Source organism: Sturnira hondurensis, unplaced genomic scaffold (genome assembly GCF_014824575.4).
Source record: "Sturnira hondurensis isolate 20B ecotype Veracruz unplaced genomic scaffold, ASM1482457v3 Scaffold0016273, whole genome shotgun sequence".
Classification (NCBI taxonomy): Eukaryota; Metazoa; Chordata; class Mammalia; order Chiroptera; family Phyllostomidae; genus Sturnira; species Sturnira hondurensis.
The window spans coordinates 211,350-238,515 of record NW_028088904.1 but is presented as its reverse complement, the minus strand read 5'-3'; the positions used below and the strand labels follow the sequence as shown (position 1 = coordinate 238,515).

The 27,166-nt window shown below is 37.7% G+C and overlaps 1 protein-coding gene across 1 annotated transcript in view; it reads right to left on the bottom strand.

The window, feature by feature from the left end:
- The window catches only part of COG5 (component of oligomeric golgi complex 5), a 385,812-nt gene extending 358,649 nt beyond the window's left edge, over positions 1–27,163 (bottom strand). The window contains exons 1-3 of the mRNA XM_037065860.1: positions 27,041–27,163; positions 12,638–12,777; positions 5,919–5,976 (exon numbers count right to left, since the gene is read on the bottom strand). Coding sequence (XP_036921755.1) covers positions 5,919–5,976; positions 12,638–12,777; positions 27,041–27,134 — 292 coding nt within the window. The 5' untranslated portion in view covers positions 27,135–27,163. The remainder of the gene's footprint in view (positions 1–5,918; positions 5,977–12,637; positions 12,778–27,040) is intronic.
- Between the last annotated feature and the right edge of the window lie 3 nt (positions 27,164–27,166).

Sequence of the window (27,166 nt, the reverse complement as noted above, 5' to 3'; positions counted from 1 at the left end):
AAAAAATGGGCAGAGGACTTGAACAGACATTTCTCCAAGGAGGACATACAGAGAATCCAGAGACACATGAAAAGATGCTCGATATCACTAGCTATCAGAGAGATGCAAATTAAAACCACAATGAGATACCACTTAACACCAGTCAGATTGGCTATCATAAACAAAGAAACAAACAACAAGTGCTGGAGAGGTTGTGGGGAAAAGGGGACCCTAGTTCACTGTTGGTGGGATTGCAGACTGGTACAACCACTATGGAAAACAGTATGGAATTTTCTAAGAAAACTAAAAATGAACGTGCCTTTTGACCCAGCAATTCCACTCTTGGGAGTATATCCTAAGAACCCTGAAACACCAATCCAAAAGAACCTATACACCCCGATGTTCATAGCAGCACAATTCACGATAGCCAAGAGTTGGAAGCAACCTAGATGCCCATCGGTCAATGACTGGATCAAAAAACTATGGTACATTTACACAATGGAATTCTATGTTGCAGAAAGGAAGAGGGAACTACTACCCTTTGCAACATCATGGATGGAACTGGAAAGCATTATGCTGAGTGAAATAAGCCAGGCGGTGAAAGACAAATATCATATGATCTCACCGTTAACAGGAATCTAAACAAACCAAACAAGCAAGCAAAATACGACCAATGACACTCAAATATGGAACAGGCTGACAGGGTCCTGAGGGGAGAGGGGAGAGAATCAAAGGGGAAAAGGGAATGGACTCATATGAACAAGTATAAAGGACACATGGACAATAACTAAGGGTGGGGGGTGGAGAGGGGAGGGAGGTGGGGTGCATGGGGCAGGCGGTGGGCAGGGTTGGGAATATAAGACAGAAACCTGTACTTGAATAAGAATTAAATAAAAATTATATTTAATAAAATTTTGGCTAATGTAATTATGATGTGCCTTGGTGTGTTCCTTCTTGGATCCAACTTCTTTCAGACTCTCTGAGCTTCCTGGATTTCCTGGAAGTCTATTTCCTTTGCCAGACTGGGGAAATTCTCCTTTATTATTTGTTGAAATAAGTTTTCCACTTGTGGCTGTTCCCCTTCCCCTTGTGTTACCCCTATGATTTGGATGTTGGAATGTTTAAAGATGTCCTGGAGGTTCCTAAGCCTCTCCTCATTTTTTTGAATTCTTGTTTCTTCATTGTTTTCTGTTTGGTTGTTTCTTTCTTCCTTCTGTTCCACTCCCTTGATTTGAGCCCCAGTTTCCTTTCCATCACTATTGGTATCCTGTGCAATTCCCTTCATTTCAATCAGTTTAGCCTTCATATGTTCCTCTAATTTGTGGCTAAAATCAACCAATTCTGTGAGCATCCTGATCACCAGTATTTTGAACTGTGCATCTGAAAGGCTGGCTATTTCTTAGTCACTTACAATTATAGGCTCTGGGGCTTCAAGTTCTTCTTGAGCCATAATGTTTTGGTCTGTTTGCACCTGTTAATGTTTTGGTCTGTTTTAGGGGCGGAGCCTTAGGTGTTTACCAGGGCAGGGCAACCCAGTCACTGGGTTGTGACGGGGTCTGGCCGAGTGGTTTGTTGTCGTCGGACTTCCGTACAGTTCAATTTTCACTGCTTTGGCTGCATTTTTGTTTCTAAATCTTAGCTGTCTTTAAATTTAGTTGTGGGAGAGGGCACAGTGTTTCCACCTACCTCTCCATCTTGGCTGGAAGTCCAGTGTCTGCTTTTTCAATATTTTACCACATTTTTTGCCTCAAAATTTTTTTTTCCTATTTTCCTCCTCTAAAACTGAGGTATGTTCTTATAGTCCCAAAAATATGGTAATTAATGCCACCAAATTATATACTTTAAAATGGATAAAATGGTAAATTTCATGTTAATATGTATTGTTCTATAATTATAAAAAGAAGCCTCAATGATCTTTAAAAATGCAAATTGTACTATGACATTCCTATGCTAAAACCCTTCCACAGTCTCCCCTTCACTCCTATGTTAGAACTAAAGTCCACAGCTTGGTCTACAACACTCTATATGCTCTGGAAATGGTGTACTCTCTACCTGGTATTGTCTCTCCAAACTTTGACCCTACCTCCAGGCTCCAAGCGGATAATTTACTATTTGTTCAAGCCTTGACTTATCATGAACAACTGCTAACAGGTCACTCAACTAATTTATATTCTCTTGTTATTTTCTTCAACAGCATACATTTCCTTCATGGCACTAATTACATTAGGTAATTATATATTTACTTGTATATATGTTTAATGTTTTACAGTCTTCCTAGTATATAAATTCCTGGTGATTAGGGAGTCTTTTTTCTTTCACAACTGTATGACCAGAACCTAACTCAAACTAGTTCCCATAGCAAGTAGTCAGTGAGTATTTAAGTTTATTATATGCTAGATAAATAAACATGTATTATTGCTTTTAATCTCCATGTATACAAAATGATAAATACTTTTCACAAAATTGTAAAATACTCTTAGAAAGATAAATCTTTACCATTTATATGCCTAAAAAATAGACTTTTCAATATTACAGATTTAATTATTTTGAACTTCATTCTTTAAAACTCAGTTTTTATATTTAACTGGCATAGCTCTAGTTTTGTAACACAGTGTTCTAAATAAATTTAAGTATAGAATGTTGTCATACATTAGATGAAGTAATAATAGAACTAATAAACATTCCTATTAGCATACAAATATGCACGCTTTCACAGGGCTCCATCCAAAGGAATCCTCCCTGGCCCCAGGGATTCCTGTTTTTCTGCTGGCTTTATGGCTCTTTAACCTGAAACCTCCAAGAATGAACTGCCTTTACTTGATATCATTACTGCAATACAGCTTACTCTCTCCCAAGTCAATCTCCATAGGTTTTTCATACATACTCCATCAAGACAGATCTTATCAAGGTCACCAGGAACCTCCAAGATGCCAAAGTCCATTGTCAGTTCTGTCTTTATCTTGTTCGAAATCTCAGAAATTCATCACACATTTAAAACCCTCCTTCTCTAAAACATTTTTTTCCTCTGGGCTTTGAAGTCATCACACCCCCTGGACTTCCTCCTACCTCATTATTTGTCCCTACTCCTTTTCTGTTAGATCTCTACATGCTGGAGTACTCCAAAATTTGATTCTCAGCTATCTTCTGTTCTCTATCTATCATAATATAATCTTTCTTAGAGATTTCATTCAGTCCCACTGTTTTAAATACCATCTGTTCAATAAAATACTAATTTTATACATACATACGTTTATGTACACATGCGCATATATCTGTGGAGATTTTTTCTGCCTATGTGTACACACACACCCACGCGTAAGTCTTTAGCCCTGAACTCTCATTGCAAATTTAAGACACCCAAGACAACTTCTGCTCCACACTGGCCCATCAAAATCATAATCTCTTCCAGCCTAACACACCTCAGTTACTCATGGTTACTCATATCATCATCTACCCAATTTTCCAGAATAAAATCTTAGGAATCACTCCCGGTGACTTTTTTCCCTTGGCCTTTTTATCTCCCATCAACACATCCTATCAGCTCTGCCTACACTTTCATCCATCCATTTTTTTCTCTCTCCTTACAATCACCACTCTAATCAACTTCTACTAATCTAATAACTTCTAAATTGGTACCAAGGATTCTACTCTCACCTTCTTATAGAACCACCAAATAAAACTTTGAAGAGCACTAATCTTATCATATAACACCCCTAAATAAAATCCTCCAACAGTTTACCATGCATTTAGAAAGAAAATCAAGAATCTCATCTACAATTCTTTCCATCATTCACTAAACTCCAGTCATACTGTACTTCTTTCGGCCCCTTAACTTGCCAACCTAATACGGGCTTCCCATTTATTGGTCCCTCAGCTTCTCCTCAGATCCTTCTTTATGTGGTAGCTCTTCCTCATCACTTACATCTCAACTCAAATGTCCTCTTCTCAAAACAGCTTCCCCTGACCATCCTAGCTAGTAAAGGACGACCCTTGCTCCACCCCATCACCCATTTTATTTTCTCTGTAGAATATGCAAATGACTGAAGTTTCCTATCTATACATTTTTGTTCTATTTCCCCACCCACTACATAAGTTCCACAGAAAAGGTAACTCTATCTATTGTTCGCAGGTGCCTGATACCAACAAGTTCCCAATTACTATTTGATTGAGTGAATGAATGAGAATTATCTCTTTTTATAAAATTGGGCTAATTAAATATTCCATGGAAACAGGGACTCCACTATCACAGCTGCCTGGAACCAAGCAAATTCTCAATTAATAAAATTGGGAATTATTAAATTCCCAATATTAATTAATAAACAAAAATTAAATAGGACGCAATTTTCAATAAAATAGGCTTGATAAAGATATCTCCAACTACTTATACGACAAAATTTTAGGTACGTAAAAGATGAAGTAGAAGTTGGGAAACACACCTTTTCCAATATATATCACACTCTTCAACATTTCAAAATAATATCTTAAAAGAGGTTAGAAATATAAATCATGCTAAAATAAATACTAACCAATTCATACTTTGACTTTTTATGTTAAAATAATCTGAAGAATATTCTTAGACTACCATACAAATTCAGAGAAACCAGCCTCTGTACTCTACACAATCATCCAACAAATAGCTACTCTTACTCATTCCAACAGAATATTTTAAATATTGTAATCAGTGAAAAGCATTCTAAGAAAAACAAGCACATTATAGAACTAAACCCATATAAGAAAACAACAGTGAGAAGTATGTCTGTTGCGATGATTCATATATACATTGGTATATATGTACATTGATATACACTCAGAATCAATGCTCTACCATGCCATCCTTATGGCACAAATGATATAACTTATCATTTGTTGTAAAAAAAAAAATTACTGTCGAAACAGGTTATTTACTTGCTTCCAGAAACACATGAAAAAAGAAATTTAAAAAATAATTAATTTCCAGTAGTAAGTCAGTACTTAGAGCCTCTAATTTTTCCAAGAACATAGTCTGATACACATCCTAAATATTAAAATACCAGTCAAACTATTATTTCTGAAAATACTAAGTTACTCATCAAGATGTCTTAGAAACAGTGTACTTGCTGAGAATAATACCTTTGAGTGCATAAGAAACCGTGGAGGGAGCATTAAAGAATATTGCATCACAAAAAGCAATATCCTTCCTCCTTAAGACTTTCATCAACACAGAAAAAGATCACTTAGCTTTCCTTTGACATGCAATGATTAATAACAATAATCAAAACAGAATAAAGTAAAACACAATATTAAGATTTTGTATCTATGAGATACGGTTTAATCAAAAGGGAACAAAAAGTTCATAAAAATTAGTCAAACAAAAATAAGAGGATTCATAAAATTAAAATCCAATTTATTTTTATCCTATACTTTCATTGAGAAGTGTTTCAAAGAAAGCCAAAAATAAGGAAAAATTCCAGCTTACTTCCACAACTACCCATTCCAGTCTTGTTGATGTTTTAGTTGTTTTAATTAACCAACAGTTACAGAAATACTAAATACGTGCCAGGAATGGTTCTAAGCATTTTCTAACTCATTTAATTCTATGAATAACACCTTGTTAGTACATAGTAATACTCCTCTCCTTTATAGATAAAACTCCTTTACTCTTCTCCTTTATAGGCACAGAAACATTAAAAGTCACACATCTAGTAAGTGAGAAAGCAAGGACCTGAACCCAGATTTAGCCCAGGGGTCAGCAAAGGTTTATTAAAAATTAGTTGGAACATAGCCACACACATTCATTTACATATTTTGTCTGCTTTCACTCTGCAATGGCAGTTAAGTAGTTGCCAACAGAGACAGTATGGCCTACAAAGTCTAAAATAATGATCACTGATTTTAACAGGAAAAGTCTGCCAATCCCTGGTCTAACACTATATAACCTGTAATAGTTTATGGAGATATACCTTCCAAAGACTCAATCCCAGTTGCTTGTGCCAGTAAATCTTCATGTCTTGCCACAACCTGAAAATCAAAAATGAATAATCAGCATATGCTCTAAGTATAAGATTCTTTTGTTTGTAACCGTAAAATAGAACTGAAGATTTCTCTCCATATAGGAAGGAGACAAATACTGTCATGAAAAAAAAAATACAGGTTACAAAAGTGTGTTTGAGATGAGTTACTAGCAGGAGCACAAACACACTTATAGTTCGACATAAAGCCCAAACAATAACAGCAGCAAAAATTACAGCCTTCTCACTAGTCCCTTGCTTTCATAATGGGACGTGCAGATGGACTTGTGCCAAAACTGAAAAATAAAAACAGCTAATTCTTGCCATGCTATATACACTTTCCCTTTAAAGAATATTTTCAAACATCAGATTCTCTTAGCTCTTGAACTTCACTCAACATCACGAAGACCACATTCCAATCTGGAAAGACAAAGTCAAGTCAGTGCATACATCTCTGAATATTTCTCTGCTTATAGTTTCCCAGTCACAGCAAATCCTCTTCCCTGCAGAAGGCTGATATTTCTGCGAAAATTAGGGCTGTCTGAATGACCGTATTAAAAAACAAAAAAGGTTAAGAGTTCAAGACTACATGCAAGATTCCTAGAAACATAAAGAAAACATGCAAATCTTTAGAACACAAAGGTCCTTATCATTTTGTACCCTTTGCTCCAATAAATAAGTAGTTTCCTGTCAAAGCTGTACACTACAGTTCCGCATCAGCAAGGATTCATTCACTGGAACTCCTGTATCCTCCCACTTAGTCCTGTTTCAGATACCACGTTATTCTGTCAAGTCCCTTTCTATCATGTCCATCTAAAATCAGTGTTAACTTTTGGTCTCTTATCTCTTATCCTTAAGATCATCAGAAGATGTCTGAATTTTCCCCATTGCACTGATATAGTCACCATTGTGTCCATTCTAACAAGATGAACTTTCTTTTAATCCTCCATTCCTTCTTTGTCCCTTATAATAAATACCTTAGAAAGGTTGAAAAGTCTAAAACTACACTTTCCTAGACACTCCTATAGCCAAGTGAATGGATTTCCAAGAGATCTGGAAGACAAACAGAAGGGAAAGCTATCTTCCTGTTACTGTTTCAGGTAGTAAACAAGGTCCTGGAACCTAAGGGTTAAAAAAAAGACCGAGATAATTGGTCATTCCAGAGTTTAATTATCACGTATTTAGAAGCACAATCTTAGCCATGCTGTGGAAGGCAACACCAGGAGCTTCTGGGCCTCTGTGCTGCATTTACTGCAGATCCTTCCACTCAGTCCACTTGCTGTCATCCAACAACTACGTAAGTACCCAATACTCTGTATTAAATATCTTCCTGCTTTAAATACCCAAAGCAGGTTATATTTAACTAAACTGCAACATTCCTCAGTATATCTTTCCTAATCTTAATCATTGCAATTATATTATAAATTATATTTATTATATTTATTTATGGTATAGTTAGCATTACCCCAATTTTTTCCTGGAGAAAATGACTGTAGCAGGTTCAGATCTTATACTAGGACTCAGACTTTTTTCCCCTCACATACAAAACTACTGTAGGTGTAACTTGTCCCCTGTAAGAGATGTTAAATACATTTTTTGCAGTTCTATTTTTACTTTTTATTTACTTTTTATTTTTCAATTACAGTTCACATTCAGTATTATTCTGCATTAATTTTAGGTGTACAGTATAGTAGTTACACAATCATATACTTTACAAAGTGTTCCCTCCAATATACCAAGTACCACAAGACGTTAACTAAATATAAAGTTTTTACTGATTCCTGCAGAAAAGGCATTGATGCAAGAAATAAGGAAAATACACACCATATAAGGGAAGAAAGAATTTCAGGTGGTTCTTGCAAAAAGCCACCTCCTGCAATCCCTGGGCAGAGTTAAGTGCATTCTCTCCTGCTTGCATAAAAACTCTGTAGCATTCTATTTAAAATAGGCATCACTTGGCTGTCACTATCTCTGATGTATCTGCCACTGGTCTGTGAGTCCTCGGGGAGCCAGAAAAATGTGCTCATTTTTCTATCCCACAACCTGACAAAGTGTGTTATAAATGTTTGTCAATTAGAGTTCATTATATACTATAATCAGAATATTAAAGTGACCTTTGAAGTTATTCTAGTCCTAATTAAGCTACTCTTTTAATTGATAAAGATAATAAGACATAAATATGTACACAAATATGTCTCATGACAGAACAGTTCTGGGGTTCCTAGGAAACTCCAATTATTCAAAAATTTGTTCATTCATTTAAATATTTATTAAGTGCCCACACAGACAAAAGGTAACACTAGTAAGTATACCATCAAACCACCTGATAAAAATTATAGAATTGATTATGAACAATTATATGCCAACAAACTGAACAATCTAGAAGACATGAATAAATTCCTAGAAATATATACATACAATCTCTCAAAACTGAATCAAGAAGCAGAAAATCTGAACAGGCCATTACACCCAACAAAACTGAAGCAGTAATCAAAAGACTCCCAGCAAACAAAAGTTCTGGACCAGATGGCTTCACCAGTGAATTTTACCAAACATTCAAAGAAGAATTTATAGCTATCCTTCTCAAACTATTCCAAAAAATTCAGAAGGGAAGATTCCCAAGCTCTGTTCAAAATGCCAACAGTATTCTAATTCCAAAAACAGAAATACACTACAAAGAAAGAAAATTATAAGCTAATATCCTTGATAAACACAGATGCAACAAAATATTACCAAACTGTATCCAGCATTACATTAAAAAGATCAAACACAATGAGCAAGTGGGACTTATTCGTGGGACTCAAGGTTGGTACCATATCTGCAAATCAATAAACACGATACACTACATCAACAAAATGAAGCATAAAAATCATATGACCACATTCATAAATGCACAAAAAGCACTTGACAAAATCCAGCACCTATTTATGAAAAAACTCTGAACAGAGTGGGAATAAACAGATCAGACTTCAACATAATAAAGGCCATATTTGAAAAACCACAGCCAATACCACACTCAAAGAACAAAAACCAAAAGTGCTTCCCTTAGGGATGTCCATTTTCACCACTCTTATTCAATATGGTATTAGAAATCTGAACCACAGCAATCACACAAGAAGAAATAAAAGGCCTCAAAACTGAAAAAGTAAAATTGTCATTATTTGAAGATGACATCAATATCCCTAAAGATTTTACCAAAAAAACTACAAAAATTGAGCAATGAACTCAGTAAAGTAGTAGGATACAAAATTAATATTCAGAAATCAGTTGTATTTTTATACACCAATAATAAACTATCAGAAAAACAGACTAAGAAAAGAAACCCATTTACAATTGCATCCAAAAAATCAGGTCCCAGCCACGGCTAGCATAGCTCAGTGGATTGAGCACAAGCTGGAGAACCAAAAGGTCACTGGTTCGATTTCCAGTCAGGGCACATGCCTGTGTTGTAGGCTTGTCCCCAGTAGGGGGCACATGAGAGGCGACCACACACTGATATTTCTCTCCCTCTCTTTCTCCTTCCCTTCCCCTTTCTCTAAAAATAAATAAATACAATCTTTAAAACAAAATAAGGTCCCTAGGAATGAATTTAACTACAGTGGAAAAAGATCTATATTCGGAAAAGTATAAGGTACTGAAGGAACTGAACAAGAAACAATAAGTGAAAACATGAGTTCTGTCCAGAAAAAGTCCAGCCATTGTTAATATAATGAAAACAGTTTGTGCAACATCAATGTAACCTGGCAACCATGGAGAGTGGACTGGAATGTGCATGCATGAACAATGACAACCTCACTGTGCTAGTCAGTGGGGGTGGCAGACATAGTTGAGCAACCATATGTACTGTGTGGCTGTCGCATTCAAAATGACTGAGCCAGTAGAGCAATGAATCTGCATCAAATTTTGCATTAAGCTTGAATATTCCACCGTAGAAACTATTCGGATGATTCAGATGGCCCGACTATGGTCAACTGGTGATCAGCAGCTTCATCATGACAAAGTGCCTGCTCACGCATCACATCTCGTGCAGAGTTTTTTGGCAAAACATCAAATCACCCACGTAACTCAGCCCCACTACAGCCTAGATTTGGCACCCTGCGAATTCTGGCTTTTCCCAAAACTAAAATCACCTTTGAAAGGGAAGAGACTTCAGACCATGGATGAGACTGCATAAAATACAACGGGGCAGCTGATGGCAACTGGGAGAACTGTGTGAGGGCCCAAGGTGCCTACTTTGAAGGGGACTGATGCATTACTGTCCTATGTACAATGTTTCTTGTATCTTGTATCTTCTTCAATAAATATCTCTATTTTTAATATTGCATGGCTGGATACCTTCTGGACAGACCTCATATACTGTGTTCTTGAAAAGGAAGAATTAAGATCATTAAAATGTCCACACAACCCAAAGCAATCTATGGATTCAACACAATTTCTTCCAAAATATCAATAGCATTTTCACAAAGCTAGAGTATTTCAAAAATTTATATGAAACAATTACTAAAAAAAGATCCCCAAAGCCTCAGCAATCTTGAGGGAAAAAAAAAACAAAGTTGGAAGTATCACAATACTTGGTATCAAACTATACTACAAAGCCATAGTATTCAAAATAGCATGGTACTGGCATAAAAACAGACATTTATATTAATGGAACAAAATAGAGAGCCTAGAAATTAACCCATACCTCTACAGCTAATTAATATTTGACAAAGAAGATAAGAACACACAACAGGGTAAAGACAGTTTATTCAATAAATGCTACTGGGAAAATTGGACAGACACATGCAAAAAAGATGAAACTAGACCACCTTCTCACAACACACACAAGAATAAACTCAAAATGGATAAAAGACTTAAATATAACACTCAAACTCACAAAAACGCGAGAAGTAAATATATGCCGTTAAATCTCAGATATTTCTTGCAACAATATATTTTTCTGATATCATCTCCTTGGGCAAGGGAAACAAAAGAAGAAAATAAACGAATGGGACTACATCAAACTAAAAAGTTTTTTCACAGCTAAGGAAACCATCAACAAACCGAAAAGACAACCTACTGAATGGAAGAACATACTGGCCAATGGGATACATCTGATAAAGGGTTAATATCCAAGATTTATAAAGACTGAGACAACTTAATACCAGAAAGACAAACATTCCAGTTAAAAAGTGGGCAGAATACCTGAACAGACACTTCTTTAAGAAAGACATACAAATGTCCAATAAACATATGAAAAGTTGTTCATATGTTTACTAATGAGAAATGACTAATCTGAGAAATGCAAATCAAAACCACAAGATACCACCTCACACCTATCAGAAGGGGTATCTTCAATAAATAAACAGCAAGTGTTGTCAGGGATGTGGAGAAAAGGGAACTCTTGTGCACTGTTGGTGGGAATGCAGACTGGTACAACCACTATGGAAACAGTGAGAATTTGCCTCAAAAATTAAAAACGGAATTGCCTTATGACCATCAATTCCATTCTGGGAATACATCTGAAGAAGCCAAAAATACTAATTAAACAGAACATATGCACCCTTATGTTCACTGCAGCATTATTTATTAGAGCCAAGATACGGAAGCACACCAAGTGCCCGTAAGTAGTTCAGTGGCTAAAAAAGCTGTGGTATATTTACACAATGTAATAATACACAGTCATAAAAAAGAGGGAAATCTTACATTTTGCAATAGCATGGATGGACAGAGGGTATTATGTTAAGTGAAATAAGCCAGACAGAGAGAGACAAATACCATGATGTCACTCACTTATATGAGGAATCTAATGAAAACATACACAAAATAGAAACAGACTCATAATACAGAGGTCAGATTGACAGGTGCCAGAAGGGAGGGGAGATTTGGGGGGTCAGGTGAAAAAGGTCAAAGGTTTTAAGCAGTACAAACTGGTAGTTACAGAATAGCCACAGAGATGCAGATTACAGCATAGAGAATATGGTCAGTATCAAGATAAATATGTATGTACCCAAGTGGATATTTGAAGCAGAACAGGGGATCACTCTGTAAAGCACATGATTTTCTAACCACTTTGCTATACATCTGAAACTAACAGAATATAATACTGAAGGTAAACTATAGTTAAAAAATTAAAAATAATTTTTAAAAATTATAGAAATGTAGAGGAGGATTTTCTACTATAATCTTCCAAAGGCACAAAAAGATATAAATGGCAACAGCGGAGCTGATATTAGGACCTATCTACTAATTCCCTCTACTGTGTTCTATCCACCACAAATTGATCAACTTTCCATAATTTCAGCAATTGTTATATTTTATGCTCATTGTGTGAACTGCAAATGTGAACATAACAATTTTCCTTATTTACAATTTCAAAATTCCATTTTCTATTATCTTTATCAAAGTCATCTTATTCTTTGCCCACCTATATTCATTGCACATCAGTTAAGGTGGTAAAAACAAAGTATGAAAAATAGATTTTTGACAGATGGATATATAAGTTTGTCAACTAACAAAAAGTGCATTACAGAAACCTTTTCAAAAGTATACTTTAAAAAATAAGCCACATTGGTAAGTTATACATTTGTTTATATAAATATGCATTTAGATTAAATAATAAAAGGATTATCAAAATGCTAAGTTATCATTTTAAACTGAATAATCTGTATGATCCAGAAGATTAGAATTACCTGTAGATGTAGTTCTTTATCCAACTGACTGATTCCTTGGGCAAGTTTTGCTAGTTGTTCAGCAATTACAGCTTGATGAATAGATTGGGAAGTATAAGCCTTTACATCGAAGTCTTCATTTAAAAAATCACTATAACAGTCTGGAGAAAATATAAGGAAAAGTCTTTATTTATTAATTACACTGTACTAAACCAGATATTAAGCAACAGAATTACAATCATAGTTAACATATTCTGAGGTATTTCTATATACCAAAAATTGTAAATACTTTCTGTTGCAAATGAGAAGAGGAGGCAACATCAGAAGAAAACGGTAATACTCACTGAGAGCTTACAATGTACCAGGCATTGATCTAAGCACTTTACAAGTATTGACTCATTCAATCCCCACATAACCCTGTTGGACTATTATTTTCCCTCCTTCACAGATGAAGAGGCAGGTACTCACATGGCATGCAACTTGTCCAACATGAAATCTGAACCCAGGCAATGCAGGTTTGAAGCCCACATTCTGAACCACTATGCTACACTACTAAAACCTAACTTTTGTCAGTGAGTCAAAAAATATAGCTATTGAGTAAAAGATTAAAAATTAACTATTCACCATAACCTTTAACACACATACACAGACACACATACACACAAAAGGTCACTGATGATGACAAGAGGAAAGTTGACTATATTTGATATTTATGATCTCTGCTATCTCTAGATCAATACATGAAAATTGTTACTATACAGTGACTCTGGAATTCTTTAATAAATTATGCTAGGACAGTTGTCTCAATTTTTCCCTCCCTTGCCCCATCCTTTACTCAGCACCCCGCTACTCCCTCTGGCAATACCCCCTCCTTTGTCCACATCCAAGAATCATATATGTAAGTTCTTCGGCAACTCCATTTCCTATACTTACTTTTAACTACACACTGCTTATTCTGTAACTACACATTTGTATTCTTAATCCCTTTACCTTTTCCCCATCCCCCAGATCCCCAACCACAAGCCACTCTCCCAGTGTTCTCCATATTTATGATTCTATTTCTGTTCTGCTTGACTGTTCAGTTTTTTAGAATCAATTGTTGACAGTTACATATTTATCACTACGTTAATCTTCATCTTCTTCTTTTTAAATAAGTTTTATCTTCTTTTTCTTAAATAAGTCCCTGTGCACTTCGTATAATAAGGGCTTGGTGATGATGAACTCCTTTAGTTTCACCTTGTCTGGGAAGCACTATATGTGCCCTTCCACTCTAAATAATAGCTTTGCTACACAGAGTAATCTAGGTTGTAGATCCTTGCATTTCATGACTTGGAATACTTCTTGCCAATCCCTTCTAGCCTGTAAGGTTCCTTTTTCCCCCTTTTTTTAAAAAATTTAATTCTTATTCAAGTAGAGTTTTCTGTCTTGTATTCCCAGCCCTGCCCCACCCCCATGCTCCCGACCTCCCTCCCATTCCTGCCCCCCACCTTAGTTATTGTCCATGTGTCCTTTATACTTGTTCATATGAGTCCTTCCCCTTTTCCCCTGAGATTCTCTCCCCTCTCCCCTCTGGACCCTGTCAGCACCTTCTGTATTTCAGTGTCTTTGGTTACATTTTGCTTGCTTGTTTTGTTGTTTAGCTTCCTGTTAAAGGTGATATCATATGGTATTTGTCTTTCACCACCTGGTTTATTTCGCTCAGCATAATGCTTTCCAGTTCCATCCATGATGTTGCAAAGGGTAGGAGCTCCTTCTTCCTTTCTGCAGCATAGAATTCCATTGTGTAAATGTACCACAGCTTTTTGATCCAGTCATTGACCGATGGGCATCTAGGTTTCTTCCAACTCTTGGCTATCGTAAATTGTGCTGCTATGAAGATTGGGGTGCATAGGTTCTTTTGGATTGGTGCGTCAGGGTTCTTAGGATATACTCCCAAGAGTGGAATTGCTGGGTTAGAGGGCACGTCTATTTTTAGTTTTCTTAGAAAGTTCCATACTGTTTTCCATAGTGGTTGTACAAGTCTGCAATCCCACCAACAGTGAACTAGGGCCCCCTTTTCCCCACAACCTTTCCAGCACTTGTTGTTTGTTTCTTTGTTCATGATAGCCACTCTGACTGGTATAAAGTGGTATCTCATTGTGGTTTTAATTTGCATCTCTCTGATAGCTAGTGATATCGAGCATCTTTTCATGTGTCTCTGGATTCTCTGTATGTCCTCCTTGGTGAAGTGTCTGTTCAAGTCCTTTGCCCATTTTTTAATTGGGTTGCCCGTCTTCTTTGAGTGGAGTCATGTGAGTTCTTTATATATTTTGGAGATTAAACCTTTGTCTGAGGTATCATTGGCAAATATGTTTTCCCAAACAGTTGCTTCTCTTTGTATCTTGATACTGTTTTCATTAGCCTGGCAGAAGCTTTTAATTTTGATGAGATCCCATTTGTTTATTCTTTCCTTTATATTCCTTGCTCTAGGGGACGTATCAGTAAAAACATTGCTGCGTGGAATATCTGAGATTTTCCTGCCAATACTCTCCTCTAGGGCTTTAATGGTTTCCTGGCTTATATTTAAGTCTTTTATACACCTTGAATTTATTTTGGTGTATGATGTAAGTTGGAGCTCGAGTTTCATTTTTTTGCACGTAGCTGCCCAGTTCTCCCAACACCATTTGTTGAAGATGCTGTCTTTACTCCATTTTATGTTACTGCCCCCTTTGTCGAATATTAATTGACTCTAAAGAGTTGGGTTTATTTCTGGGCTCTCTGTTCTGTTCCATTGGTCTATGTGCCTGTTTTTATGCCAGTACCAGGGTGTTTTGATTACAGTGGCCTTGTAATAGTTTGATATCAGGTATTGTAATCCCTCTTACTTTGTTCTTTCTCAAAATTGCAGCTGCTATTCGGGGTCTTTTATGGTTCCATATAAATTTTTGAAGTGTTTGTTCTATGTCTGTGAAATATGCCATTGGCACTTTAATAGGTACTGCATTGAATCTGTAAATTGCTTTGGGTAGTATGGACATTTTGATGATGTTAATTCTTCCAATCCATGAACACGGTATATGTTTCCATTTGCTTGTGTCTTCCTTGATTTCTTTCTTCAGTGTTGTGTAATTTTCTGCATACAAGTCTTTTACCTCCTTGGTTAGGTTTATTCCCAGATATTTTATTTTTGTTTTTGCTATATCAAATGGGATTTTTTTCTTGAGTTCTGCTTCTGCTGTTTCATTGTTGGTATAGAAAAATGCCTTTGATTTCTGGATATTGACTTTGTATCCCGCTGTTTATCTATTCCAAATTCATTTATTAGTTCAAGCAGTTTTTTGGTAGAGGCTATAGGGTTTTCCATGTACACTATCATGTCATCTGCAAACAGTGCCAATTTTGTTTCCTCCTTTCCAATTTGGATGCCTTTTATTTCCTTTTCTTGTCTGATCACTGTGGCTAGAACTTCCAATAGTATATTGAATAGAAGTGGTGAAAGTGGGCAACCTTGTCTTGTTCCTGATCTTAGTGGAAATGCTTTCAGCTTTTTCCCATTGAGTATGATGTTGCTGTGGGTCTTTCATATATCACCTTTATTATATTGAGGAATGCTCCCTGTATTCCCATTTTTCCGAGTACCTTTATCATAAATGGGTGTTGTACCTTATCAAAAGCTTTTTCCGTGTCTGTTGATAAGACCATGTGGTTTTTGTCTTTGCTTTTGTTTATGTGGTATACTACATTTACTGACTTGCGGATATTGAACCATCCTTGCATCCCTGGGATGAATCCCACTTGGTCGTGGTCTATGGTCTTTTTGATGTATTGTTGGATGCGATTTGCCAATATTTTATTGAGGATTTTAGGATCTATGTTCATCAGCGATATTTAGCCTGTAAGATTTCTTTTGAGAAATCACCTGACAGTCTTACTGGAAGTCCTATGTAGGTAAACAATTGCTTTTTTCTTGCTGATTTTAAGACTCTATCTTACTTCCGGCCAAGATGGAGGCATAAGTAGACACACTCTGGTTCCTTGCAAAATCAAAAGAAGGACTACAACAAATTTAAAAACAAAAAATAACCAGAACTGCCAGAAATCAAACTGTATTGAAGTCTGACNTTTAGCCTGTAAGATTTCTTTTGAGAAATCACCTGACAGTCTTACCGGAAGTCCTGTGTAGGTAAACAATTGCTTTTTTCTTGCTGATTTTAAGACTCTATCTTACTTCCGGCCAAGATGGAGGCATAAGTAGACACACTCTGGTTCCTTGCAAAATCAAAAGAAGGACTACAACAAATTTAAAAACAAAAAATAACCAGAACTGCCAGAAATCAAACTGTATTGAAGTCTGACCACCAAAGAGTTAAAGAAGAAACATTCATTCAGACTGGCAGGAGGGGCAGAGACAGGCAGCCAGGGTGGACAAGACAGGTGGAAAGGGGCAGCTGGTGGACTGTGCAGTCCCACATTTCCATGAGGACACACCAGGAAAAACAACTGGGGAACAGGACAGACCACGCAACCCAGGGTTCCAGTGCACAGAAATAAAGCCTAAAAACCTCTGGGAGTTGTGGTGGCAGGAAGAAATCCCAGCCCCACAGGAAATTTGTTGGAGAGACCCACACGGTCCTTGAACATACACTAGCCCACCTGCCCAGGAAACAGCACCAGAAAGACCCAATTTACTTGTGGGTAGCAGGGGAAGTGACTGAAAGCTGGCCAAGAGCTGAGCAAGCAGCACTGTTCCCTCTCAGACCCCTTACCCATATACGGCACCACAATACAGTGATATGGATTGTCCCGCACTGGCAAATACCGAAGGCTCCAGCCCTTACAATGTTAACAGCTACACTGAGACAAAAAAAAATATATGGACCAAATGAAACAACAGATCAAAGCTCCAAAAATAGAACTAAGCAATGAAGAGACAAACAACTTATAAGGTGCAGAGCTCAAAACACTGGTAATCAGGATGCTCACAGAAATGGTTGAGTATGGTCATAAAATAGAGGAAAAAGTGAAGGCTGCATGAAGTGAAATAAAGAAAAATATACAGGGAACCAACAGTGAAGGGAAAGAAAGCAAGACCCAAATCAACAACTTGGAACAGCAGGAAGAAATAAACTTTCAACCACAACAAAATGAAAAAGAAAGAATTGAAAAAAACAAGGAGAGACTAAAGAACCTCCAGGATAACATTAAACATTCCAACATCTGAATTATAGGGGTACTAGAAGGAGAAGAGGAAGAGCAACAAGTGGAAAAGGCATTTGGACAAATGATAAAAGAGAACTTCCCCAAGCTGGCAAAGAAAATAGACTTCCAGGAAGTTCAGGAAGCTCAGAGAGTCCCAAAGAAGGTGGACCCAAGGAAGTACACACCAAGGCACATCATAATTAAGTTACCCAAGACAAAAGATAAGGAGATAATCTTAAAGTAGAAAAAGGAGAGTTACCTACAAAGGAGTTCCCATAAGACTATCAGATGATTTCTCAAAAGATACCTTAAAGGCAAGAAGGGGCTGAAAAGAAGTATTCAAAGTCATGAAAGGCAAGGACCTACATCCAAGATTACTCTATCCAGCAAAACTATCATTTAAAATGGGAGGGCAGATAAAGTGCTTCCCAGATAAGGTCAAGTTAAAATAGTTCATATCACCAAGCCCTTATTATATGAAATGTTAAAGGGACTTACCTGAAAAAAGGAAGATGATCAAAAATATGAACAATAAAATGACAAGAAACTCACAAAACAAAAAAACTAAGCAAACAACTAGAACAATAAAAGAATCACAGAAATGGAGATGACATGGATATCAGTGGGGAGTATGGGACAGAATGTAGGAAAAAGTACAGGGAAGAAGCAGGAGGAATGGTAGGTACAAAATAGACGGGGGGGGGGGGGGGCGGGGGTTAAGAATAGTATAGGAAATGGAAAATCCAAAGAACTTATATGTACAATCCATGGACCTGAACTAAGAGGGAGGGGAATGTTGGTGGGAGAGGAGAATAAAGGGGAGGGAAAATATGGAACAACTCTAATAGCGTAATCAATAAATAAAATATATTTTTTTAAAAAGTTTCTCTCTTTAACCTTTGGCATTTTAATTATGATGTGTCTTGGTGTGACACTCTTTAAATCCACCTTGTTTGGGACTCTGTTCTTCCTGGACTTGCACATCTATTTACTTCACCAAATTAGGGAGGTTTCCTTTCATTATTTTTTAAATAGATTTTCAATTTCTTGCTCTTTCTCCTCTCCTTCTGGTACCCCTATGATGTGAATGTTGGAGTACTTGAAGTTGTCACAAAGACTGCGTATACTATCCTCATTTTTTGCTTCCCTATATTCCAAATCATTTATTTGATTCTCCATCTCATTCACTCTACTGTTGTTTCTCTGTAAATTGCTCTTTATTACAATTAGTGTATCCTTCATTTCTGACTGGATCATTTATGCAGCTGAGTTTCTAACTAAGTCTCTTGAGCATCCTTATAACCAGTATTTTGAACTCTGCATCTGATAGATTGCTTATCTTCCTTTTGTTTTGTTCTTTTTCTGGAGGTTTGATCTGTCCTTTTATTTGATCAATATTTCTGTCTCCTTGTATTGGCAGCCTCCCCATTCTTGTTTCTATTATTAGGAAGAGCTGTTTTGACTCCATGTCTTGGTAGTATGGCCTAGCATTGTAGTTGCCCTGTAGGGCCCAAAGGCACAGCCTCTCCTATCTCCCAAGCTCAAGGTGCACCTTCCATGTAGGCTGTGTACTCCCTCTTCTTGTAGATGAGTCTTGATTGCTGTCGGCAGGTCAATGGGAGGAACTTAGCCAGTCCAGACAGCTAGCAGTACTGACTATAACCTTCTAGCCAGCAACCACTTTCCTCCCTGGCTTGTGGAGGTGGTTGGGTGGCACTCCATCATGGTCTGTAGCTGTCTGCTGAGTGAGGAAGCTCTGGGGTTTCCTAGGTGATACAGGCAAAGGTCAGCCTGCACCTGTATTATGTCTGGGGCCCCTTGGTATAATCTATAAAGCAATCTGCAGATGGCTGCTGCTAATGCCAGGCCTGGGGCCACTCAGCGAGAGGTATGGGAGCTGTATGAGCAGATTTAGGAAGGTCTGCAGCTTGTACCTATCCCAGACCTTGATATGGAAAAGCCACTGTTACCAGCTTGGGCAGATTCTCAAGTAATCATCAAGGTAGGGCTTACTATGTGAGCCAGGAAGATCGAAATTCAGATATGGTACCACCATACTGTAAGTTTGTGTGGGAGAGGGCTCAAAAAATGTGTAATGGCCACTGTCTGCAGTTCTATGTGCGAGGAAGCTGTCCCCCTGCTCTCACCTTGATGCCAGCCACTTCACTTCTTGCCTGTATGCCCACTGGTGCCCTTCAAGCTGCTGCCCCAGTGCTGTAGCACAGAGGGAGTGAATCTGAGTATGTCTGTGTGTGGTGCAAGGCCCTTTAACAGGTGAGGCCTGAGAATCCCACAGCTTCTTCCAATGACCCAAGACCCACGAGTTTTTACAGCCAGAAGTTACGGGGACTTAACTTCCTGGCGCTGGAACCCTGGGCTGGGTGGTCTGTTGTGGTGCTGGAATCCCTCACTCCTGAGATATCCGTCTGTTTTATATCATGTGGTGTTGGGACCAGCCAGTTCCACATCTCCATGTCTCCCCTCTGTCCCTCCTACCAATTCAGATGAATGTGGTTTAATTCTTTAGTTGTCAGACTTCCATACAGCTCGATTTTCTGTTGGTTCTGAGTGATGTTTGTTTTATATTTTAATTGTAATTTTGCTGTGGCTGTGCAAGGGTATGAGCCATGTTTACCTACCTCTCCATCTGGACCTTTCTGGTCATCTGAATCTGGATTTTTAACAGAAAGAAAAAACAGGTATTACTAAAATTTAGAATTTGGGGGTGAAGTAGTAAATGGAAAGAGAAACTGTTCAAAATAGACCATTAATAGACAGGGGGAAAAGTGATGTTAGATGTTAAGATATCTTTCAGTATAGAAATCCTGTGAATGAAAGAAAACTTGCGAATGAAAGAAAAAAAACTGAGAGAATTACAAGTTAAAAATAAATATATTGAAGTGAGCTTGATATAGGTATAATCCACTATTTCCTAACCATAAGACTGTCCTGACAGATTATGAAACAAGCAAAACAGAGTACTTACAAAAACAGTTAATTTATCTATATCCACTGTGTGTATATGTGTATGTGTGTGTATATATGTACATTTATATATGTGTGTACATGCATATGTGTGTATATGTATATGTGTGTGTGTGTGTGTGTATGGTGTTCCATGAGGGCAAAGTATTTATTTACTACCACATCCCTAGAGCCTGAATAATGCCTGACACATGGCGGGTGCTCAATATTAGTTGAAGGAATTCATTAATATATGTATCAGCTGGAAATATTCTGCATTCTTTGCTACTTTCAAAGTAGAGTGGAGTAAAAGAAGTGCTACTTTGGCCTTTATTCTGAGAACCATTTCCTTCAGTCTGGCAAATCCTGAGAATCAAGAAGCCAATCAGTCAGAAAAGTGGAGACAGCCACTTCAAGAGGAGGGAAATTTTAGAGGGAGCAAATACCACAGCATATTTTGAGATATAGAGAAACACTGACTGTATGTCTAGACCACAGTGTGTGTGTTGAGCAAAAGGGTTAAGAATAATAGGAGTTGAGGTTCCACAGGGAGGTTGGAGATCAGTTTAAAAAGAGGCTGTTAAGACATCAAGATGTTCAGACTACATCCCACTTAAGGTTTTAAAGCCAAGAAGAGCACTACCATCTTTTAGCAGCAAATGGATGATGAGTGAAAAGGAACTAGTCACATAGTGGCTCCGGAGAGCTAACTGTTAACTTTTCAGGAACTGTGTGAGCCAGCTGACATCACATGTAAGTATCTTAAAATTGACCACGGTGAGAGGATTTATGGCATGGAAGCTGGTACACCTACAAAACCAGGGCTTTCCCTATTTTCCCAGAAAGCTGGTTCATCTGCATACCCATGAACAGAGCCACAAAGGCCAATAAGGTACTATGTTAACAGCCCAAGTGGCAAGATGTAGTCCTATGACAACAGCACTAAGAGTATCAAGGAAGTGACAAATTTGACAAATATTCAGAGACTATAATGTGTAGGACTTAGAGTCAAGCTGAATATGGGTGATTAGTTAGAGCAAGAAGGATGATTCCTAAGTAACTGACATAGAAAATTCAGCTTTGTGTTAAGCTGGGCCACTAGGCATCTTTTTATAAACATGAACATGCCCCTTCCTCCAAGGAACTCATAATCTACATGGTAAGCAAGCACACATCTAACCACATGTAATTAATGTTAACTCTCTGTTAGTCTCTCTACCAGAGTAAAAGGTTGGGGGAAAGAGGTTTTAAAATTTTCATTTAGTCTTGGCCAGTGTTGCTCAGTTGGTTGAAGCATGGTAAAGAGAAAGGTCATGGGTTCAATTCCCAGTCAGGGCACATTGGATGGGGTTGCAAGTTCAGAACCAGTAGGAGCGCGTGTGAGAGGCAACCAATCAGTTTCTCTCTCATATCAATGTTCCTCTCCCACATCAATGCTTCTCTCCTTCCCTCCCCATCTAAGATCAGTAAGTATATCCTCCAGTGAGGATAAAAATTTTTTTATTTAACTTTTTTTATATGTGGAATTTGTGCTATTTGTTCATATGTAGGTATTTATAGGCACAAGTACTAGTGTTTATTCACGATCAAATAGAAATGTCAAGTAGACAGCAGTTCTATAACTCAGAAGAGAGGTAAGTACCATACATGTGTGTATTTGTGAGCATAGATATTAATTTTGAAACCATGAAAAAACTCACATGACTTAGGAAGAAATTTTAGAGTGTACAAATAAGATGGAAATGGGAAGATACAGTTCAAAAGCCAAGAAAACACCAAAAATTTGGAGGCAGACAGAAGAAATGAAAGCAATCAAAAAGACTAAGGAGTGTTCCAAGAGGAAGAAAGAAACAGGAGAGAAGGGCAAAAAATGAAATGGACGTATTAAGGAAAGTGGTCAGTACTATATAAAAGACCTTACAAAGACCAAACACAATGTAGGTTGAATACCGTCCACTGAATTTAGACTTATGGACTAATGGTCTTCAGAGAGAAAAACTCTTTTATAGTTTATAATGCCTTTCATAGTTCTCTCATTCCTATAGAAGGCAAATCAGAAACACCTCACAAATTTTCAAATTATGCATCTGCACACCAACCTTATCAATCCTACCCTCCATATTGACAGATCACTGTTACTAATCAAAATGTTAAAATTCCTTAGCAATACTGCAGGGGATGAATAAGTGAACTACTGAATTAGGGGCAAACTGAGGAAGATAAGCATCTAAATGAAAATGGAACAGAGCACTCAGGGAATTAGAATTTTTTTCTTTAAGTATGTAATTCAAGTCACATGAGGAAAATATTTCAAAAAGAAGTCAAACCCTTTTAAAAGGTCAAGTAAGAAGGTCAAAAAGTGTCCATTTGTCAAAAGCTTTTAGTTGAATCTACTGGGGTGACACTGGTCAATGAAACCATATAGGTTACAAGTGTGCAACTCTGTAACACACCATCTGCACACTATATCATGCACTCATTACCCAAAGGAAAGTCTCTTACCACCACCATTTATCCCAGCTTTGCCTTCTCCCACCTCCCCCACTGCCCGCCTCTTTCCACTGGCAATGATACTGTCATGTCTGTGTCTATGTGGCTTTTTTTCCTTCTTAATCTAAACTGCACCTTTTTCACCCAGCCCCCCCAACCTTCCTCCCATCTGACAGCTGTCTGTCTTGTCTGTTCTATGTATCTATGATTCAACTTCTATTTTGTTAGTTTATTTTTTGTTCATTAAATTCCACATGTGAATGAAATCACACGGTACTTGTCCTTCTCTGACTGGCTTATTTCACTTAGCTTAATATTCTCCAGGTCCCTCCACAGTGTCCAAAAGATTTCCCTCTTTTTTACAGCCAAATAGTATTCCATTGTGCCAATATAACACAGCCTCTTTATCCACTCATCTACTGATGGGCACTTGGGTTGCTCCGAGAGCTTGGCTACCATAAGTAACATGGTGTTCATTTGATTTATCCACAAGGAAATCACTGCAGACCTCAGCAAAGCAATTTCAAATGCACAGAATGAGTGTGACTGGGTCCTTGAGAAAGCAGGAAGAAAATCCAGGGCACAAGAGGAGAGACTGTCCTTAGGAAGGAGCAGAGGTTCCTTCTGTTGTAATTGAAAATACAACAGGAAAAGGGAAGAAAAGATAGTTGCAGGTTCAAGTTCAACTTACAGGTTTAATAGCGAGAAATGAAGAAAGTTCACATCTGGTGGATTCTCCTTTTTTTTTTTTTTAGGTAAGTATAAGTCATTTGTTAAACTTGAAGGAAGAGTTTGAAAAGATTTAAATAACCACTGTGGAAGATGGGTAAGAAAATTAAACAGGAAAATTCAAAAGGCAGAATTGAGGAATAATTATCCTCCAAAAACCAATTATAGTTCCTAAGGAGCGTTCCAAGAGGAAGAAAGAAATATTGGGTTGGCCAAAAAGTTCATTTAATTTCTTTCCATATGATGGCTCTAGTAGTGCTTAGTTGTCTTTAACTTCATATGAAACTATTCTGTTAGACTGTATTGTGACAGCTGTCACGTCAGCATGCATTTTTCAAAAATTAATAAAATTGGTGAATTTTTGTGCAACTATTTCAATATTAAAGATGGAAGAAAATATACAACATTTTCAGTGTGTTATGTTTTATGATTTCAAGAAAGGTAAAAATGCAACTGAAATGCAAAAACGATTTGTGCAGCCTATGGAGAAAGTGATGTGCCTGATAGAACATGTCAAAAATGCTTTGCAAAGTTTCTTGGTACTCTTGACATTTTGGTCAAATAATTCTTTGCTGTGGAGTTGTCTTATGCATTAGAAGATGTTTATCAGTATCCTTGCCCCTCTACTCACTAGAGGCCAATAGTGGGAGATATCTGACATATTCAAAATATCCAAATCAATAAAGTTATTGGTGAAAATGAAAAATGTGTCTTTTATTTTATTTTATTTTATGGAAAAAACAAAACAGACTTTCTGGTCTGGCATATAAACCTATATATACCAAATATATACCTATGTCTGGCGTGTGTTGTTTCTTCCATTTCTTCTGCAGAGTTCTATTTACACTTCAAAACCAACTCTATCTAGACTGTCCTGACACTCTCCTAACAACTCCCAGTTATCACCCCCTCTGAATTACTGTTTTACTTTGTACACAACTTCACTGCTACCCTTACAACCCCCTATTACAGTGACTCTCTTTATAGCTCTACAGGACTACTTCCCCTACTAAATTGGTGAGCTACTTCAGAGTGGAAATTGCTCAGTCTATCAGAGCTCAAAACTTGGTTCAACTGAATTTAAATTAGGATACAAAGATGCATTAGAGAGAGTCTAACCTGCAGAACCTAATAACACCTAGTTCAAAAAACACCACCAGTAGGTAGGTTTTGACTAAAGTATATAAATTGTGAGAAGGCTAATAGTTAAGGGCAATAATAAAATATACAACAGTCAGGGAAAACAATTTAGAACTGTCAGATGTAAGAAACTTCCAAACCTATAAAAATTTCTATGAATTATTTGAGCCAAACTAACGATTGCCAGAAAGCAAAATATGAACAGACTGAGAAGATACTCCAGAGAATGACAGTTCTGCACCTGATTTATACTTCGTAATCAAAGAACACATAAAGGGGTTACCCAAAATTCCTTGGTGACAGATTAGAGAGGCAGGAGAATGCAAAGCAGGAAAATATCTGAGACAGGATGAAAAGTAAAAGACATAGACAAATACTTTTACATTGGTGGGCATGGGATAGTTAAAAATTAACCTTTATAGCACATAGAGATGTTATGTGGGAAAACAATGATGGGTTCTCTGGTCCAAAGTTCTGGTGGACAATTGTGCCCTGAGGGGTATAGCAATGGTGAACTGGATTAGCCTGACATTCCAAAGGTTTGTTATCTTGGATGCCAAAAGAGAATAGACAGGCTCGGTTAAGGTTGACCTCTGTTAAGAAAGATATCGGCATAGGGCTACCCACCATGACACTTTAGTTACAAAGTTTCCATTTCAAACCATCCCCTGTGGTTACTTTAGGTCTCTGAGTTTGGAACCTTACTATGCAGGCCTCCTGAATTTGTCAGTTTAGTACGTGGCCCCCTTTTTGTCTACAGAACCTTATTTCATTTGTTTTTAACCTACATGGTCTACAAATGTGTGCATATGCTTCTTACTTTGATGTTCAATTAAAAAAACCCTTATTTGTCCTGAGCAGTGTGGTTCAGCTGGTTGAGTGTCAACAGCAAAGCAAAAGATTGCCAGGTCAATTCCCAATCAGGGAGCAGGCCTAGGTTGCAGGCTGGCATAAGGGAAGCAACCAATGGATGTTTCTCTCCAGTATTAATTTTTCTCCCCCTCTCTTTCTCTCTCCCTCCCCACTCTCTAAAAAATAAGTAAAATTTAAGAACACTTATTCTGCACCTACTATATGCAAGATAAAGATATTAACACTATCAAATATAAAAAGGAGTTTTACAATGCAATAGAAAGATTAAATTATCAAATTATTTTAATAACAGGTGGGAAAACATGACAATTTGGTAAGAAAATTAAGAACAGATGAGAAGGGTCTTAGAAATTTGAACTTTACTCTGAAGAATAAGAGATTTGGGACATGTTAACTGAAATAATACAATTTAATGTGCTTCTCAAATGTACTATGTTTAGCTTACTTCTACTATCTAGCAATTTCTGTCTAAACTATCAATAAGCCGAACTGCATATCCCAGGTTGAACGAACGCTCCAAACCCTCTTCCATGTATGGTTGTGGATAAACGCCTTTAAAGAAACAATGTGGATAAACGCCTTTAAAGAAACAAACAGAACTGCAAGAATTGCCATCTGTGCAGTCTAAAGATTTAATAGAGGGGATGTTCCCAACTCCATTTTAAAATGAGGCTCTCTTTCATTAAGTGTCTGACATGAGTTCAATATCTCACTTCTCACGGGATGGGCTGCTTCACCCTTTCGTCAAGAATTGAAGCAACTGCCAGTGGCTGCCAACGCCAGTAACCGGTTGCGAAGTCCCAGGACTTCAGGGAAGCCCCAGGAACGTGGAGGCTAGAGTGCAAATGAGCAGCAACCAAAAACCAGGCGCCCCAAGAAACAAGGTCTTCCAGGCCAGCATCCAGATGCCAGGGGGCCGGGCGGAGGGGAGTGGTCACGTCCAGACCGGAAAACTTTCTGCAAAGTGACGGGTTGAGTCCACCACCTGGGCACACGTGCGGCGCAGGACATCCCCCCATTCCCAAGATCTGACCCACCCCGACTCCTTACCGTCCTGCAAAAGCTCCCGGACTGTCACTGCAGCCGCCCGGGAGCCTAGAGCCCCATGGCCAACGAAAGCGACACCTCCTTCGCCACCTTCCATGTTGGCAGGTACCAGGAGTGATGACGTAGGCG